Source organism: Colobus angolensis, unplaced genomic scaffold, assembly GCF_000951035.1.
Source record: "Colobus angolensis palliatus isolate OR3802 unplaced genomic scaffold, Cang.pa_1.0 Scaffold24, whole genome shotgun sequence".
NCBI classification, from domain to species: Eukaryota; Metazoa; Chordata; class Mammalia; order Primates; family Cercopithecidae; genus Colobus; species Colobus angolensis.
In genome coordinates, this window is record NW_012115599.1 from 13,847,320 (window position 1) to 13,865,507 (window position 18,188).

An 18,188-nucleotide genomic window follows, 5' to 3' on the forward strand; every position below is an offset into this window, starting at 1 on the left:
ACTGGGGGGTGATGGTGTCTGGGGGACATGGTGGCTCGGGGGCATGGTGGCCAGGGGAGTGATGGCTGTCGGGCACCCTGGGGGCCACTGGTAGAACTGGTACCTGCAGCGCCAGGATGTAGATGTTGTGGCCCACTTCACGTGGGCTCACCTCCGAGTTCTCACGCTCTTCTTCCTGCAGGTAGGCCTTCTTGATGACGTCCACCTGGAGGGGCAGTGCCTGTTCCAGTGCTCTCTTCCTAGGGCGGTAGGGCCAGCCTGGCCCTCATCCCCATCCCAACACACTCCACCCAGTCCTGCCCACCCACCTGCCCGCCTGCCCAGCCTCACCAGCTCCTGGGGCCGCAGGCTGATGAGGATGCGCTCGGCATTTTCACTGTCATGCCGGCTCTCCATCAGAGCCAGGAGCAGTTTGGAGGCATTGTCCTGGGTGGAGGGGCGGAGGGAGGCAGGCCACAGTCTCAGGGCCCCCACCATGCCCCTGACAACTTCTCCCTCATTCCTCTCCACAACAACTCTCCCATCCCACAAAGGGTCAGGTGCCATGACCTTCCCATCCTCCCTCCCCTAGGCTTAATGAGAAGCATCCTGCACAGCCAGCCCACCCACAGGCTTGCCTTCACCCCCACTGTGGCAAACACTCAGCTACCCAGACAGCAGACACACACATAGCAAGTCCTCAGCTAAACCAGGACATATTTGTATCGAGTGTGTGTTTCAGCATGCTTGCTCACATGTGCACTCATGTATCTATAAACATGCGAATATTACACACACACCCTGCACACACCACACACTTGTGCATCCAAATGATGCCCCATCACACACATAATCTAACACCCACATATTACACACCACTATGCACACTTGACACGCAAGTCACACATACGCGCATGCACATCACATGTACACCCAGCACTCACACACCTGCCACTGGGCCCCACCTTGAGCTGCAGCACCAGATCCATGCGGTACTTGCACAGGGGGCTGATGTCATTGAGGATCAGTGCGGTGATGATGTCTATGCCATTGGATTCGTGAGTCACAATGCAGGTCTGGCAGGAGGCAGTGGGGGACACAGGGCCCAAGCCCTGTCAGAATTGTGGCAGCTCCAGAGAACTCAGCCTCTATCCCTGCCCCAGCTGGCTACATCTACCCGCATGTCCACACTGCCACCCTGGCTGCCGCTTGTGCCACCAGGCCAGCTCACCTGGTTCTCATGGCAGGGGCCCTGGCAGTACTCAGTGAGGGTCTCCAAGGTCTGGGTGACGAGGCCCACGTTGTCCTCATTGAGGTAGAGCCCCAGCAGCCCCAGGCCACCCGTGGTGCTGCCGCACATGATGTCCAGGAACTGCAGGGTCTCGCACACCAAGTTGTAGTTGGTTTTGTTGTTCTGACAGCGCAGGAAGTTCTGCAGGGCACAGATGGGTTGGGCACAGCACAGCTGCAGCACGGAGTGGGAGGCTGGCCTGGGGAGCATGATCTTGTGTGCTGCAGGGGTACGGGAACCACTGGCCACAAAGCAGCAGTGCCCAGGCCAGGGCACACATGCCACAGAGGGACACCGGCCACAGTGCCTGGCCTGCATGCCGGCTGGCTGGTGGGGGAAGGGGCAGGTGTGTGGCAAGGCACTCACCTGCAGGTCCCGGTTGTGGTTCTCGCACAGCAGCTGCAGAAAGCGCAGGATGGGCTGCATGATGAGTACGGACGTGCCCATCTCGTTGCTCTGCACACGTTCGCTCACCTCGTGCCCCCGGCGCAGGCTGGGGCCCAGCGAGTAGTGGGATGAGGAGCCAGGTATTGAGAAGGAGGCCACGCGGCCTGTGGGCAAGACCTGGTGAGGCTGGAGCTGCCCACCCCCTAGGCCCCCACCCTGCACATCTTATCCTGGGAGCCCCGTCACGCTGTGCCTCTGCCTCACATCCCTGACCTTTGGTGGTGGGGTCGACTGGCTCACGGTCCTCATGTGGCTGGCTGCCCAGGTCATTCATGTTGACTGCCACGGTGGACTTGGTCTCCTGCTGGGCCCGCTTCATGCGGTCGTGCAGCACCTTGAAGAAGCGCTCTGACTTCTTGTCACTCATCATCAGGTTGTGGAAGGATTTCTGGAGGTGGACAGTGGCCAGGGAGCAGCCTCAGCACTGGACCCTGCTCCTACTCAGGGCGTGGAGCAGGCACACCACACTGCTGGGGCCACTGGGGCCGCAGGGGCCTGACTGAAGGCCTGGGTGCTGGCGGCTAGCATCGATGGCCACCCATGGGCGGCTCCGTGCCCCATATCTGTTCCTGTGTCACGTGGTCCCTTCACCACCCCCACATATCCCTCTGCCCTAGCCAGGCCTGAGCCCATCTCCTCATCATCCTGCCCCCATCATGCCCACTCTTCTCACCGCTCAGCCTCTGCTCAGGCCTCCTGCCCTCCTCTTTCACACCCTCCTTGGCCTTCAGTGCCCAACTCAAGGCCCACCTCCTCCAAAAAAGGGAGGGAGGCAAAGGAAAGCATGTCCAGGCCCCAGGCCCCCCACACCTGGATCTCTGTGTTGCCACCATCCAGCAGGCGGATGGCCAGGCCAATGCTCTCCTGGAAGATCTTCTCATTCTTGGTGCTGGTGATGAGGTCGCATACCAACTTGGTGGCCCCCTCCTTGTCCAGCCGGCACTGGGTGGCTGCGATTGCTGACCAGTCTGGGTCCAGGCCTGGGGGGGGACTCAGTTGAGGGAGAGCTGGTGGGACAGGAGAGTGGAAGGGAGGGCCCAGGGACAGGGGAAGGCGATACTGACCAGTGCCCATGGGGTCGGGAAGGTCCCCCCGCGAGGTGGACTTCCGGTTCTGGAGGTAGTTTTGCAGCAGCATCTTGCGCAGCTGGTTGCCCTGAGGGAGGATGAGAGTGAGGCCCCATTGTGGGTACAGTGCACCATTGACCTCTGGCCCAATGGGCTTGACCCTGAGCCCCTGGGCACTCCTGACTGGCCCACCCAGCACTTGCCCCACCAGGGCACTCACCCGGTCCCCATACTTGGTTTTCTTAAGCAGCATCTGCTGCAGGGTCCGCAGCACCTTGATACACAGCTTCTCCTCCGACTCCATGAGGTCCTTGGTGTGCTGGATCAGCCTGAGCCAGTCAAGGAGGCAGCTCAGGGCAGCCCCACGCTGCCTCGCTCCAGCCACTTTCCCGCCCCATCCCAGGCAGGAACACCTCCAGGCCCTCTGACCCCGTGAGCCTGTCTAGTCCCCACCGGGCCCTTCCCTGCCCCCGGCTGCTGCACCCCTGCTGCCCCCACGCCCGGTGTCTCGCTCACTTGGACAGGAAGCCTCCACTCTCGCAGCGCTGGTAGGCCTCACTGCCCTCCAGGAAGAGCAGCTCAGGCCAGTGCAGGACGTCCACCAGCACGGACAGCTCAGCCTGCACCAGGGGCTTCAGCCGCTCCTCCAGGGCTGTGATGATGTCCTGGGGTGGGCAGGGCAGGGTCATTGCCAGACGCAAGAAATGACCTGGGTATGACTGCCATTCCCCTGACCCAAATACCAAACAGCTCCACAGATTGCCCTGCCTCTGTCTGAGGGGCCCACACCCACAGAGACAACCTGAACACAGCATGATGTCTGTCTGCTCAGAGCCCTGGCTGGGAGCTGCAAGGCCTGGCTTCTCTCCTAGCTCTGTGTGACCTTGGGTAAACCCCTTACCCTCTCTGAGCCTCAGTCTCCCGCCATGTAGGGAAAATAACCCACCACACCCCCTCTACAGGCCAATGAGATGGTGCACAGAAATGTGCTGCATAGACAGGAGGGTGCTGCAGGAGCCAGGGGTGGTCCCGAGCTCCAACCCCACAAGCAGGCCTCTGGGTTCTCCAGGCTTCCTCTGGAAGGAGGCTCCCCAGTCCCCTGCTGCAGGGCCAGCCCTTAGCAGCCCCAGAGTGGGGAGAAGCCAACCAGCCCCTTCCTGGAAGTGTGAGCAGGACAGGAAGAAACACTCCCCGAGAATTTGCCCCTCCAAAGTAGGGGAGCTGCTGAGTCAACCAAGCAGCTCCTGTGGCAGATGCCAGGCAGCCCCACACCCACCTGCAGCTTCTCAATGATGTTCTTGTAGTCCCACTGGTTGGCGGTGGGGGTGACGCGGGGGAAGGCCCGCGTGGTTGCCTTGTAGCTGGAGGCGTTCCGCTGGGCAGCAGCTGCACAGCTGGCTCCACTGCTGAGCATCGAGCTGATGTGGGCGTCCAGGTCCATGGGCAGTGAGATGGCCCGGCCCTTGGCTGGGTGGGAAGGGAGGGGTGCTGGTGCAGGGGCAGTTCAACCAGCCAGAGGCCAGGCTCAGGGCTGCCACACCAGGAGACAGAGTGAACTAGACTGAGGGTCTGGGGGACAGAGACCTCCCACCCTGGCCTACGCTTGAGGGACTGAGAGGCTTTCTTCCCCTTGTTGGGTAAAAGGAGAGTTTCTGCCTCTTTGATTACCCCCTGGCTCTACCCTGACTTCCTCCTCCTTTCTCTCACCTGTCCTCTCCTCTTCCCCAGCTGTCCCTAACAATCCACAGGCCTCCCTCCTGCCTGAGCCCATCTGCAAATACCCATAAAAAATTCTAGCTGGAGAATGTCGGCCAGCATCCTTCTCTGGGGAACTGACCCAGAGGAGAAAACAGCTTCTCTCAATTGCCAGGATGCCAGGCAGACACCAAGAAGGACTTACTGAGAACCACCTGGGAGCAGGAGATGGGCGAGCTTAGGGATAAAGTTTATCAGGAGGGCAGGCGTCTCCATTGCGAGCGGCGGGAGGAGTGGTTTGGAGCTGGTCAGCCCCGGCACACTCACCCACCATGGCGAGGGTCCGGATGCAGGCCTCCACAGAGCCCTTATGCTGCTGCTGTAGCCACGGACACTCGAGGAGCCGTGTAGTGGACTGCAGCAGCTGCACCACAATCGTCTGGTGTGTCTGCAAGAAGTCACAGAGCCTGCTGCTGCAGCCCAGCCCTGCACCCTGGGCAACCCAAGGTCCAGGAACCAGGGCCCAATCAGAATGGGCATGGGTGGAGAGACGGAGCCTTCACTAGCCACCATATACCTTTGTGCTGGTTGGAAAAAGGTACTTGCATTCCCTTCAGCAGTGCACGACCTGCCCAGCTGTACACGGCAGCCCTGTAACTCCCCAAGGCTGTGGGCTCATAGCCATGTTGCTGACTCTTTCAAAAAATGTTTAAATAAATTAATGTTGTAAAAAGATGATGGATTTACATGGTTCAAAAACCAAAAGGTTATTTAAAAGATAACACTTCGAGGCTTGGCACAGTGGCTCACACCTGTAATCCCAGCACTTTGGGAGGCCGAAGTGGGTGGATCACTTGAGGTCAGGAGTTCGAGACCAGCCTGGCCAACATGGTGAAACCCCGTCTCTACTAAAAATACAAAAATTAGCCGGCTGTGGTGGCGGGCGCCTGTAATCCCAGCTACTCGGGAGGCTGAGGCTGGAGAATTGCTTGAACCTGGGAGGCAGGGGTTGCAGTGAGCCAAGGCTGTGCCACTGGACTCCAGCCCGGGACACAGAGTGAGACTCCATCTCAAAAAAAAAAAAAGGTAACACTTTGAGAAGTCTCTCCCCCATCACTCTCACTGCCCTGGAGCTGATCAAGGATGGGGAAAGCTGACCCCAATTACCAGAGTTCTATGGTCCCACAGGGATCCCAGGGCCCAAACGATGTGTGTCAAAATACACCACCCTTCCTGGGAAGGCAGGACTCAGCAATTTTTTCCCCCAGTCTTAGAAACACTACTCCACCCCACCCCAGCCCTATCCCCCTAAGTAGCCCCTTTTGTTGGTTTCTTTTGTATCCTTCCAGTGTTTCTTTGATCTCGGTCATGTAGCAGGGCCCTTCCTTAAGGGAACCTGGCTCGCTTTCATTCAGGGGGCTCTGGGCTGAGCACTGGCTCGAGTCTGGGAATCTGGGGATTAACTGAGGAGCCATGAATCTTTCGTGATTCAAATCAGGCTTCTGCACACTGGCCTGGAGCCCTTCCGCTTAGGCCTTCAGAAGGCTGCCTGCCTATTTCAGTTCTAAGATCACTGTGATCAACTAGTCAGCACGAAGGATCTCTGCCAGGGAGACTGTCGTGATCCCTGCTTTGGCTGTGCCATCCCACGCATGGCACGTCCATCTTTTCTTTGGTGAGTAAGTGCTACCACTCTGGAATCTACCATACCCACTGGACTTAGGAGTTCCTGCTGGATGATACCATTCCCACTGTCATTCTGGCCCACAGAAACTGAGATATGCTTGTTGTTTTAAACTGCTAGGTTTGGGGATAATTTGTTAACACGGTATAGATAACTAATACACTTAGGCCGGGCGCAGTGGCTGACACCTGTAATCCCAGCACTTTGGGAGGCAGAGGCGGGCAGATCATGATGTCAGGAGATCGAGACCATCCTGGCTAACACGGTGAAACCCCGTCTCTACTAAAAATACAAAAATTAGCCGGGCGTGGTGGCGGGCACCTATAGTCCCAGCTACTCGGGAGGCTGAGGCAGGAGAATGGTGTGAACCCAGGAGGCAGAGCTTGTAGTGAGCACGTATGGCGCCACGGCACTCCAGCCTGGGCCACAAAGCGAAACTCCGTCTCAAAAAAAAAAAAAAAAAAAAGATAATACACTTATGTATCCTTTTGCTATTTCTTTATGTACAGTAAGCAAATATGAAGATATATTCTTATTTCTCCCCTTTCTTTCACAAAAGCTAGGCAAGTCGGTCCTGGGGTGGCGGGAGAGGAGAAGCTCACCTGCAGGGAAGTGCTGTTCTCAGAGAATGGGGAGCTGAAGAAGGCGTTGATGGTGTCCAGCACGACGCTCAGCACATACTTCTCCAGGGTGGGGTCAGCCACACGCTTCTCACGCTTGCTGCAGACCTGAGGCAGGAGAGAGGGATGCCGGGGAGGGGGGTCCTCACATGGGGCCCCTCCACTCCCACCCCTCCTGGGGGGCTTTGCCCACACCCCACACGGGGACAGACCCGCGCCATGTCCAGGGTGAAGTTCTCAAAGAGCGTCCAGATGTGGTTGCTGGTGTAGATCTCCTTCATCTCCACCTCCGTGTCCACGTAGCAGTGGTTCACGAAGTTCACATAGGCCATTTTCACCTGGGCAACGGGTGGGAGGTCAGGGGCATGAGCAGGCCGCCCAGCTGGGCTGTCCCTGCCACATTGCTCCTGTCCCCTGGCCTCCCAGTTCCTGCCCAATTCCCTGGCTTGGCTTTGCCCACCCTTCCTGTCCCGTGGCTTTACCCGCCCCTTCACCCCATCTCCAGTCGTCTTGCCCAGTCCCCCGATCCCCACCTCGGTGATGCAGTCCTCATGCGTCACCACAGACACCACGTCCTCCAGCGGCAGCAGGGAGGTGCACTTGATCTCAGTGTAGACGTTTTTGCCCTCGGCGCAGGCAGCCAGCAGGTCCACCAGGGAAATGTGGTACATGAGGGGGCTGTGGTCCTCCACGCCATCGCGGGCGGCCTTCATCATGTCCAGCAAGTGGGCCAGCGATGCCTTATCGTTGTAGAACACGACCACATCATCACCTGCATTGGTCAGCTGCGGGCAGGAGGGGGCACGTGTCACACTCCATCCAGCAGGCCCTGGGCTCTCCTCTCCTTTGCTTACCAGAGAGAAACTGGGACTCTGACCACAGCCCTCACCTGAAATCAGGAAAACCCTCCCCTGGCTGGGATTTGGGGGTTCCCCAGCTGATGTCTCAGGCCCTCTGCCAGCAGAGATATTGACCCCAGGACCCAGAAAGTCCCCGCTTCTCCCCACTGGAAAGAAGTCCCATGGGGGTCATCTCAGAGGCAGCTTCCTCCAGGAAGCCCTCGCTAATCCTGTCCTGCTCACCCCCTCCCTACCCTGTGCTCCCACAGCGGTTATTTAAACCCTCCTCACTGAGCACACACCACATCCCTCTCGTGCCAGCGACTGCATCATTCACAGTAACATAATAATAGCAATTAATAATTAACACTGCGCAGCAGTTCCAGCACATCGTGTCTTGTTTATGATGTCCTAATCTCCCTTCAGTGTTTGCTCCTTTCTCCCCCTGCCGCCTACACTGTCAGATGCTCAGGGGCAGGGACCACGTCTGTTCCAGATTTAGACTTAGCCCTTTATCCTTCGTGCCTTCACTCAACAGGTGTCTGTTGAGAACCTACTATGCGCCACACACTGGGGCCCTGGCGATGCACACAAACAATGGGGTCCCTGCCTGTGCCCCCCAGAAGCTGGCACTCAGCTGATGTCCCCCATGCACGTACAATCTGTGGCACGTAGCGGGTGCTTCCTGATTTTAAATGAACGATAATAAATGACAAGTGAAGGAATGCATGCTTGATTTCTTTCTGGCCTATTGTCTGAGTTCTGCTGGGTGTCTGATGCTGCTGGGACCCTGTTTGAGTTCTGTCAGGTCCACAGCCTGAGTTCTACCACATGTGCAGCCTCACTTCTCCCTCTGCATCCCCTCCATGGTCAGCAGCTGAATGTTCCTTTTGTGACCCACTGTCTGACTTCTCTAACTCTGCAGCCTTCCTGCCAAGCCTCTGCTCTGGGCCCCCACCCCAAGATCCCTGAGCACCCTTCAGCCCCGCCCTCACCTCAGTCATGATCATGTCCTGGCACTTCTTGACGTACTTGCCCTCGGCCTTGATGACGGTGTGCAGGAAGTCCAGGTACTGCACATGGCGCCCGTGCGTGGCCAGCAGGTGCACGAAGTGCTGCAACACGGGCTCGCTGATCTCAGAGCACAGCTGATAGTTGTTCAGGAAGATGTGCTGCATGGTCTCTGCCTCCAGGAGCTGCAGTGGGGGACATCTGTCAGAAAGAGTTCTGGGCCCTGCCCCCACCCTCCCACCTCCCGCGTCGTCCAGGTGCTCCCAGCCCTGCACCCTCACCCCTGGTGTGAGGAAAAGGTGTAGGTGCTTGTGCAGCAGGGCCTGGTTGCCGGGGTTCCCTGCACAGAACTTCTGCAGGAACTGGTGCGTGTAGCGTAGGATCTCCATCATCTTGGCATCACCCTGGGCACAGGAGGCAGGGAGAGGGTGTTGGGCCCACCAAGGAGGGAGGCGAGGCCCCAGCTGAGCTCTGACAGGAGCAGGAGTGTGTCGGGCTTGGGACTGGGACCATGAAGAGGCCAGGGTAAAGGGAAAGTGGGGCCCCCAGGTCAGGATGGAAACGTGTGAGGGGTGGGAGCTCAATGGCCAAGACGAGGCTGGAGTTGGGGCAAGGTGACAGGGTCACGGTCAGTGTCAGGGTGAGGCCTGAGGGACATACTGAGATCAAGATCAGTCATGGCAAGGGGCTGAGGGTCAAAAGGGGAGATGAGACGAAGACTGGAGTCAGGAGCCAGGGTGGGCCTGGGGACAGGTCAGCATAAGATGTCAGGATAAGGAATCAAAACCAGGGGTCAGGACAAGGCCAGCACTGATGTCATGGGTCAAGGAGAAGTTGGGTTCAGTTAGGGTCAACGTGGGTCAAGGTAAGGAAGCTGAGGGTCAAAGGCTGAGATGAAGCTGAGATTATCAGGGTTAGGTTAGAGAGGGGGAAAAAAGGGAGTCAAGGTCAAGAATCAGCATGAGGCTGCAGTTAAATCAAGGTCAAAGGGGATTAGGATGAGGGGTAGAGGGTCAAAGCTGATACTAAGACAGGGTTCGGGGGTTAAGGCGTGCCTGCAAACAAACAGGGCAGTGTAAGAGGCCAGGTGAGGATGGGAGAGGTTGCCTGCATTAGGGCCTAGCGTACGGGTGAGGTCGGGGTTCAGGGGGAAGCCGCCCCGGGGAGTCAGAGGTCAGAAGTCAGAGCCACCTTGTCGTAGGGGATCTGCAGCAGGTCCAGCATGACCTTGTGGGCATCCATGTTCTTCAGCAGCCGTTGCTGCTTCTTCCTCATTTGCTCCCCGACCCCACACATCTTGTTCAGCCTTTCCAGGATCTGCAGGGGAGGCGGGTGAGCCAGAGCCCCTTCCCTACTTCTCAGGCTGCCCTCTGCCCGGCCCACCACAGACAAGTTCCAGCTGGCACCCGGGACAGGAAGGGGGAAGGAGGTCACGGGCGCTGAATCAGACCCTCGCAACAGGCCAGGGAAGCACTAAAAAACCCAATTCCACCCGTAAAAGTAAATAGAACAATATGACTGCAAAATGGAATTTCATGAAATTCCTTCAGCTTTAAAATAATTCCATCTGGACCTTGGCAGGGCTGTCTTTAATGTGCAGCAAAGGCTGGAAGATGTCTATTGTGAGGGCCAGTGGCTGGCCGACGGAGAGGCACAGGACACCAGGCTAGCGGGAGACCCCAGGACCACTGGGGCTACAGAGCCCTACCCCGAGGACCCTTGGCCACTCACGCCCTTGACAATCTGGTAGTTCTCACTGCTTTTCTCCCCTGGTGGGTGCAGAAAGCCCTCCTCGTCCGTGGGCCGCTGGAAGCACAGAGAGGATGGAGGTCAGCCAGGCCCAGCCCTCACAGGGAGGTCTGCCTGGCCCCCTGCAGCCCCGCTCACCTCCTTCTTGTCCTTGGCTGCGCCTGTCTCCACCTCCTCGCCCTTGCCGCTGCCCTTCTTGTCCACCCACAGCTCTGACTTCTCCACCATGGTCCGCAGCCGGTCCAGCTCTGACTTGATTACCTTGTAGTTCTCCACGTCCTGCGCTGAGATCAGCAGCTGAACCTGAAGGTAGAGGATGGGCCTGGCTGGTGAGATGGGCTCCAGGTCCATGCCACTTAGAGACCTCCAGCATCCTCCCTACTCGAGGGTTCCCCTCCCAGCATCACCTACCACCACCTGCCTCTCTCCACCAAGCCAATTCCCACTCAATGTTTCTGGCTCTGCTATAAGCCCACCACCTCCAGGAAGCCTTCCCTGATGGCCACAGGCGTCCCTGCACTGTCTGCCCTGAGCTGCCACATAACCTGGCTTCAGTTACTCCCTGATTAGTGCCTCAAGTGGCTGTGGTCTGTCACTCATCCACTGAGACCCCAAACAGGCAGCGCAAAGCATAGTGGCAGCCCCGAACTCTGAAGACCCAGGCCTGCGTCTGACTGCCACCATCCTCGCTCTAGGTCAGTGGGCAATGGAGGAAAGCTCCCTGGGCCTGGATTTCTCCCCGCTCTGGAATGGGAGGGAGAGTAGTAACCTCGCTGTCAGGGCTGCTATAAGAATGCCATGCAATAATGCAAGTCCAGTGCTCAGTGCCTAGTACACGGCAGGCACTTATTTTTTAAAGGCCAACACTGGTATTGATATTTCACAGGCAGCTGTTGGGACTGCGTGACATCACAATAGCAAACGCCAGTCACGTCAGTGAGGGTTGTCTGCATGCTAGGCATGATTCGAAGCATTTAGCATAGATGCACATAAGAGAGTTGGCAAATTGTAAAGTGCTGTCCACATCACAAGAAATGGCAGGCACTGAGCCAGGTCAGGAGACTCAGTCTTCACCTAGGAGCTCAGCAAGGCTGAAAACCCCAAATGTGCATCCCAAGTTAACCCCCGAGCTGTAAGCTCCTTAATCATCGTTTACTGTCCCCCAGTGCCTGGTGCAGGCCTCATGCTCATGGCCAGGGCCAGGTAGTCCCGTCACCTGCTTGAAGGTGTGCATGGCCTCCTGGCGCTGGCTGAAGTGCTTGAAGAGCAGCTGCAGGGCACCCGAGACCAGCGGCGCATAGTCGTGCATGGTGAGGTGGATGAGCACGCGCAGGAACATGCGGCCGCCCTCGTCGTCCACCTCCAGCATGCTGCTTGTCTTCCTGCGGACACGAGGGTGCAGGGCACGTGGGTGAGACTGGCACGCTCCCTGCTGTCCGTGGCCGGTAAGGGGCCCTGGCACAAGCACACTCCCCGCCACCCACTCAGCAGATGCAGGGCCAGTCTAAATGTGTTTAAAATATTGACACTTTCTCAGCAGTTTAACAGCCACTCCCCTGAATCCCCGGAGTGACCCGTGTCTCCTGGGATCTCTCAGGACTTCCCTTGATTAGGCAACTGAAGCAAGAACTCTTTTATTTATTTGTTCATTTATTGAGACAGTCTTGCTCTGTCGCCCAGGATGGAATGCAGCCAGTGGCCTGATCCAGCTCACTGCAACCTCCACCTCCCGGATTCAAATAATTCTCCTGCCTCAACCTCCTGAGTAGCTGGGATTACCATTGTGTGCCAACACACCTGGCTAATGTTTGTATTTTTAGTAGAGATAGGGTTTCACCATGTTGGCCAGGCTGGTCTCGGACTCCTGACCTCAAGTGATCTGCCCGCCTCGGCCTCCCTAAGTGCTGGGATTACAGGCGTGAGCCACCGCGCCCAGCCAGACGCAAGGACTCTTAACACAAATCCCACTGCCACCATGCGGGGGATTCGTGGATAGAAGCTGGGCCCATGAACAGAGATGGAGAAAACGTTACATCTTTATTTTTCCCAACCTCTAACCAAAATACAGCATTTCCTTCAATAAGGAAATATTTGTGGCACCTGTGAGTCTGTCACCAATAAATATCACAGATGTTTTCACACCACCTCAGAGTTGTTAAAATCACAAAATACCGTTTATATTCGTCACTCCCTTGAAGTAATGGTACTAATTATACCCACCGGTGCGGCTCGCTACTTAACGTATTAGCAAAGAGGCACATATATAACTGTCACTGCTAATTTGTTTTCTCCAATATTTTGATAACTGTCACTCCAAGCCATTGGTTCCCTTTGTCTTGTTATGTGCTTTATTTTATGAGTTTACAATCACCATTCTGAAAAGCAGTCCGTAGGCCCTGCTAGACCCAGGCATAAGCCTGGCCCCAAGATGCTAAGAGCCCCCAGTAAGCCTCCGCCTCCAGCCCCTCAGGACTTCGGGCGGATGGGCTGCATGTCCCCACACTTCCTCCCTCCTGTGGGACTGGGGATGTTGTTCCAGCTATCCAGCTACCCGACTCAAGTCCACTGCACAAGAGAGGAACACCTGCCCTGAGGAGGGGTGGAAGAATGGCGGGATGACTAGGAACCAAAGGGCCTCCGAGATCAGTGGGACTGGGGAGGCAGGGGAGGGGCTGAGCACAAAGCCCAGTGAGGGTCTGCAGAGGGAATGGCAGAGGGAAGAACCCAGCCCAAGAACCCAGACCAGCCCAAGAGGGGGTATCGAGCCTCCCAACCCCACACACCCCTGCAGCTCAACCCTGGCCTCACCCCACTCCAAACATGGCCTCCGCCTGCTCCCCAATACGATCCAGGTTCATGTTGGCAGCTGTGGGGAGAGGGGCAGATGGGAGCAGGTGGTAGGCCCAGCCCAGGAAAGAGGGGAGCACAGGCAGATACTCAAACCACCCTCTTTCCTGCACTGGCTGCACAGCAGCTGCTCCGCCTGCCCCTTTCTGGGAAGGAACCAAGTAGGGGAGGAGTCACAGTCCCCTACTTCCCCGCAGGGCAGTACAAAGTCGGCAGAGATCCAGGCTAGGAGTCAGGAGATCAGGTCCTGGTCAAGCTCAGCCTCTGATTGGTTGTCACCTTGAGCAAGTCCCTGCGCTTCTGTGAGCCTCAGTTTCCCCATTTGGAAAACGAAGGGAAGGGTGCCTGCCCTTCCCCCTCACTGAGGCAATTAAATGAGACAATGGAGAGAAAAGGCCTTTGCAGACTAGAAAAAGGAGCAGGGCTTGGGAGCTGGCTCCACCCCACTGCTGTGTATCCCTGGGGAAGTCGCACAGCCTCAGCCTGAAGGCAGGGCAGGGGCTCACTGGTAGAGTCGAAGGCAGGGGCTGTGCCATCAGCCCCGCTGTCCTGCATGGGAAACACCTCCACGAACTCCTTCTTGAAGACAGACAGCAGATAGGAGATGCGGTAATCCAGGCGGACATTGAGGATGAACTGAAGAAGAGGGGAAAGAATGAGGAAAAGGTCAGGTGAGGATGGGCTGAGGACTGACCTGAGATCAGAAGGCCCTTCCTACTTTATGGGGGGCAGGGGGCCCCCAAAAAGGCTCTAGCACTTGGGGTAGCAGGGTCCTCAGCACAGTCATTTGGGATGCTCCAGGATGTCACAGTGAAAAAAACAAGACCCCTCTCCCCAAGGAGGCCCAGGGTGCCCTCCCCCCAGCTCTTGCCCCAGTGATGGAGGATGGGGGCCTCCTCTCAGCATGAGGCAGTGAGCACCCCTGCACCCGGCCCACTCAGTCCCTCTTTCCCAGGTTAGACACTGACAGGAAGGGGAATGAAGCTCCCAGGTCCAAAACCTGACTCTTGTCCTCCTATCCTGCTCAGCCAAACAGACCCTGGATACTCACGGGAGGGGAAACTGAGGCCTATGAGGGAGAAGGAGAGGCTACTGTGGGGCAGACGTGAGGATGCAGGGTTTGCAGACATGGGTGAGTTACACAGCCTCATGGCGCACAGTGCCTTTGGCCAAGCCCCAGGATGCAGACATGGAAGGCCCAGCCCTCAGAATGAGTCAGAAGCTCCCTCCACTCTGACTCCCCGCCAGAGGTCCCCCATGGAGGTCACTGCACTGCCCTTCCTGCCCTCTGGTGACAGCAAGGCAAAAGCAAGCATCCCCATCCCTTCTCAGGGATGAGCCCCTTCCTGGGGTGTGGCTGGGGAGTCTCAGATGAGACCAGAACAGGGATGACCATATCCACCTTGCCAAGAAATAGGTTCTTAAATCTCTAGCTCTGCTTCAAAATCCCTGTGACCCTGGGAAAGTCCCCTCCCCGCTTTTACTTTCCCCATCTGTAAAATGGGAGAATTGAGTTAGACTTCAGTGCACATCAGAATCACCTGGAGGGTTTGTCACAACACAGCCCACAGGGCCCCTCTCCAGTGTTCCTGACTCAGTAGGTCTAGGGTGGGGCCCGAGAATGTGCATTTCTGTTTTTCTTTTCATTTATTTATCATTATTACTATTTTTTTAATAGAGATGGGGTCTCACCCAGGCAGGTCTTGAACTCTGAGCTCAAGCAATTCTCCCATCTTGGCCTCCCCAAGTGCTGGGATTAGGCGTGAGCCACTGCGCCCAACCGAGAATGTGCATTTCTAGCAAGCTCCCAGGTGAGGCTGGCCCAAGAACCACAATGTGGGAACCGCTGGGCATGACAGCCAATCCCGATGGAGCCTTCAGTACCAAATACTGAGATCTGAAGGGGTTTGCCCTGCCCAGCCTCCCTGTACCTGCCCCATTACCCTCCCCCCATCCCCAACACCTCCCACGTGGTCCTGGCCCAGGCACCTGAAGGATTTCCAGGATCTTCAGCTTGGTCTCCATCACCACAATGTCCTCATTCTCCTCAAACTTGCTTCTGTCCAGCGGCTCAGCAGCACTGGCCCCAGCAGGCAGGCTGGGGGCACCGAAGACTGACTGCTTGCGGCTCAGCACCATGGTGGACATCATGTGCCCCACGCCCTGGATGGACCGCCGCACATTCTTGCCTGTGGAGCGGGGAGTACAGGAGGTTGCTGAGGAGGTTGTAGAGGGTGTATAGCAGGGATCCCTGGTCTGATGAGGGAGGCAGAGGGTGCACATTCTGTTTATGTCAGCTGCAGGCAAAGCCTTGCTAAGGAAGGGACAGGGCTAAGCCAGGAAGGCTTCCTGGAGGAGGGGAGCTTTAAGCCAAATCTGGGGAAAGAAGGAGGTGTCAGGGCAAAGGTGAGCTGTGTGGGGAGATGACTGAGAATTGTCTGTAGGAAACCATAAGAGCAGCTACACAGCCTGGGGACTGAGGGGACACTGCAGGGAGGACAGCCCTGAAAACAGTACCAGGCTCTAGGCACCTTTTGTTTAGATGAGTTTATGCAGCCTGGGAGTGTCTGGGAGGGCAGGGCTGCCGCTCGCTCATCCCTCAGACAGGCTGTGCCTCCCTCCTCCTCACACACACAATGACAGGGCTGTCTCGCTCCTCCCTATCTCCCCTCAAGATCAAGCAGGGTTGGAAGGCAACTCCCCCAGACCCGGGGTCTCCAGGGAGTCTGGGCAGGGACCCCTCTGGTCTCGCTGAGGTGGGAGAGGCTTGGGCCCAAGATATCCCCTTGAGGCAGAGCCAGGTTGAGTGGGGGGAATGCGGGGCTGGGGAAGGTGTTGATCTGAGGGAACTTCCTGTGCTAGAAGGAGGCTGAGGACCGCCAGGGTGGCCCAAGCCGGGCAAAGGCCTCACCGCCGGGGTCCTCATAGGCCTGCAGCATGGCCGGGGGCCCCTGCACACAGTCGATGATGCCCAGCAGTGTGCGAGTGAGCCGCAGCAGCTCGCTGAAGCTGTAGAAGCCGAAGTAGATGAGGTTGTGCGCCAGGCTGACCACCTGCGGAGGGGCGGGGCCGAGGTGAGGTGGGAGGGGCCGGTGCGCGGGGACGGGGCTTCGTGGAGGGCTTCGTGGAGGGCGGGCCAGGACTGGCGAAAGGGGCATCATGAGGGCGGGGTTCCCAGGAGGGACAGCGGAGCAGGGAGAGGCAGCCCTTTCCCAGGCACTGGAACAACAGCCTGCCTCTTGGAGAATCCCAGCCTTCTTTTTTTTTTTTTTTTGAGATGGAGTCTCGCTCTGTCGCCCAGGCTGGAGTGCAGTGGCCGGATCTCAGCTCACTGCAAGCTCTGCCTCCCGGGTTTACGCCATTCTCCTGCCTCAGCCTCCCGAGTAGCTGGGACTACAGGCGCCCGCCACCTCGCCCGGCTAGTTTTTTGTATTTTTTAGTACAGACGGAGTTTCACCGTGTTAGCCAGGATGGTCTCGATCTCCTGACCTCATGATCCACCCATCTCGGCCTCCCAAAGTGCTGGGATTACAGGCTTGAGCCACCGCGCCCGGCCCCAATCCCAGCCTTCTATACGGTACCCCTGCACTGGCTGGGGACACAGAAGGAAGTAGGGGGATCCCACAGCCGATTCCTGGGTGCAGACTGAGGCCAGTGTAGGGCCAACCAGAACCCCACGGACCCCAGCCCCTGGGCACTCCCCCAGCCACCTCAAAAGTGAGCTTGTTCTTCTCCTCGTTGGCAAAGGGCACAGCCTCGCTGACCACATTGTTGAGGTAGTCCTCCACGAACTCCATGGTGTTGGCAAACTTGTTCTTCTTGTCATCTCGGGACGCGTTGAGGTTGGAATCATAGCTGAGGGCGGAGGCCATGAGGCATGAAGGTCCCTGAGATGCACCCACCCCAGCCTCTGCCCCTGCCCCGCCCACCCTGCCTCCACCCCTCTCACTCCTTGATGGTGATGGCTGTGGGGATCTCAGTCCAGAGACGGGCAAACTTGACTGGCGTGACCAGCTCCTGGGGGTCGCGGTCCACATGCACGTGCAGCATCAGGTGGCAGAAGGAGGCGCGCAGGTCAAAGGGCAGCATCTCGTCCGCCATGCACAGGAAAATCAGGTCCACACCCAGCTGCTGGGAGATCTCATCAATGGCCAAGTACTGGCGGTCCAAGCACATGCGGGCAAAGAGCTTCAGCTGGTACCTGCAGGACAGGGAGGATGGTGAGGACATGGCAGATGGCAGCCACAGGGCTGCTGGTACTGAGCACTGGACTTGGTGAGGACTCAGTAAAATGGCAAAGAGATTAGGTTAAAGATGCACCAGCTACAATTCTGAGTTAGAAAGGTGAATGGAAAACCTGTCTGTGATGACGAGTACTTGCAATTCTCCCCCTCCTGGCTAAGGCTCAGCCAGGACAGGTTTTTATGGGAAGAGGGACGTCTGAGAGATGAGGGAAAGGGTGAGAGACAGGGGAGGGCAGTGAGGTGAGAAGAGCCAGCCTTGGCCAGGAAGGGTGAGGGCAAGATGGGAGAGAGAGGACAGGGAGATGGGTAGGTAGTGAGAGGGGTGTGACCTTGATGGAGGGGATACAAAAATGAGGAACGTAGGAAGCTGTGTGCTGCCCTGGCAATACCAGGCCCTCTGCCTCCTCCTCACAGACATGACTTCCCAGGGGCTCTGGAGCCGGACAGCCTGGATGTGGGCCATGGCTCACTGCTGATGGCTGTGTAACCTTGGGCAAGTTCCTTTACCCCTCTGTGCCACTGTTTCCCCAGCTTTACAACAGGAGTAACTGTAGTAGCTACAACAAGGGTTGTCATGTGGCTCAAATGAGGGATCAGGACAAGTGCTTTAAAAGGGGATTGCTACGTTACTTTAAAAGGGGCAAGCATTTAAGAAGGGCGTCTAAAGGGATTTTTTTTTTTTAATTTTTTTTTTTGAGACAGTCTTTCTCTGTAA

At 57.3% G+C, this 18,188-nt stretch overlaps 1 protein-coding gene across 1 annotated transcript in view; it reads right to left on the reverse strand.

Annotated features, from left to right (window-relative positions):
- Positions 1–18,188, reverse strand: part of ITPR3 (inositol 1,4,5-trisphosphate receptor, type 3) — a 90,018-nt gene that overhangs the window by 9,662 nt on the left and 62,168 nt on the right. The window contains exons 19-45 of the mRNA XM_011945450.1: positions 17,179–17,430; positions 16,940–17,084; positions 16,141–16,282; positions 15,219–15,418; positions 13,736–13,865; positions 13,191–13,248; positions 11,599–11,764; positions 10,521–10,685; positions 10,365–10,439; positions 9,825–9,950; positions 8,915–9,037; positions 8,618–8,818; positions 7,317–7,568; positions 6,996–7,121; positions 6,766–6,891; positions 4,807–4,927; positions 4,061–4,251; positions 3,301–3,449; positions 3,005–3,113; positions 2,782–2,872; positions 2,528–2,697; positions 1,931–2,105; positions 1,637–1,821; positions 1,211–1,411; positions 945–1,055; positions 331–426; positions 104–205 (exon numbers count right to left, since the gene is read on the reverse strand). Of these exons, the coding sequence (XP_011800840.1) occupies positions 104–205; positions 331–426; positions 945–1,055; positions 1,211–1,411; positions 1,637–1,821; positions 1,931–2,105; positions 2,528–2,697; positions 2,782–2,872; positions 3,005–3,113; positions 3,301–3,449; positions 4,061–4,251; positions 4,807–4,927; positions 6,766–6,891; positions 6,996–7,121; positions 7,317–7,568; positions 8,618–8,818; positions 8,915–9,037; positions 9,825–9,950; positions 10,365–10,439; positions 10,521–10,685; positions 11,599–11,764; positions 13,191–13,248; positions 13,736–13,865; positions 15,219–15,418; positions 16,141–16,282; positions 16,940–17,084; positions 17,179–17,430 (3,988 nt within the window). The remainder of the gene's footprint in view (positions 1–103; positions 206–330; positions 427–944; positions 1,056–1,210; positions 1,412–1,636; positions 1,822–1,930; positions 2,106–2,527; positions 2,698–2,781; positions 2,873–3,004; positions 3,114–3,300; positions 3,450–4,060; positions 4,252–4,806; positions 4,928–6,765; positions 6,892–6,995; positions 7,122–7,316; positions 7,569–8,617; positions 8,819–8,914; positions 9,038–9,824; positions 9,951–10,364; positions 10,440–10,520; positions 10,686–11,598; positions 11,765–13,190; positions 13,249–13,735; positions 13,866–15,218; positions 15,419–16,140; positions 16,283–16,939; positions 17,085–17,178; positions 17,431–18,188) is intronic.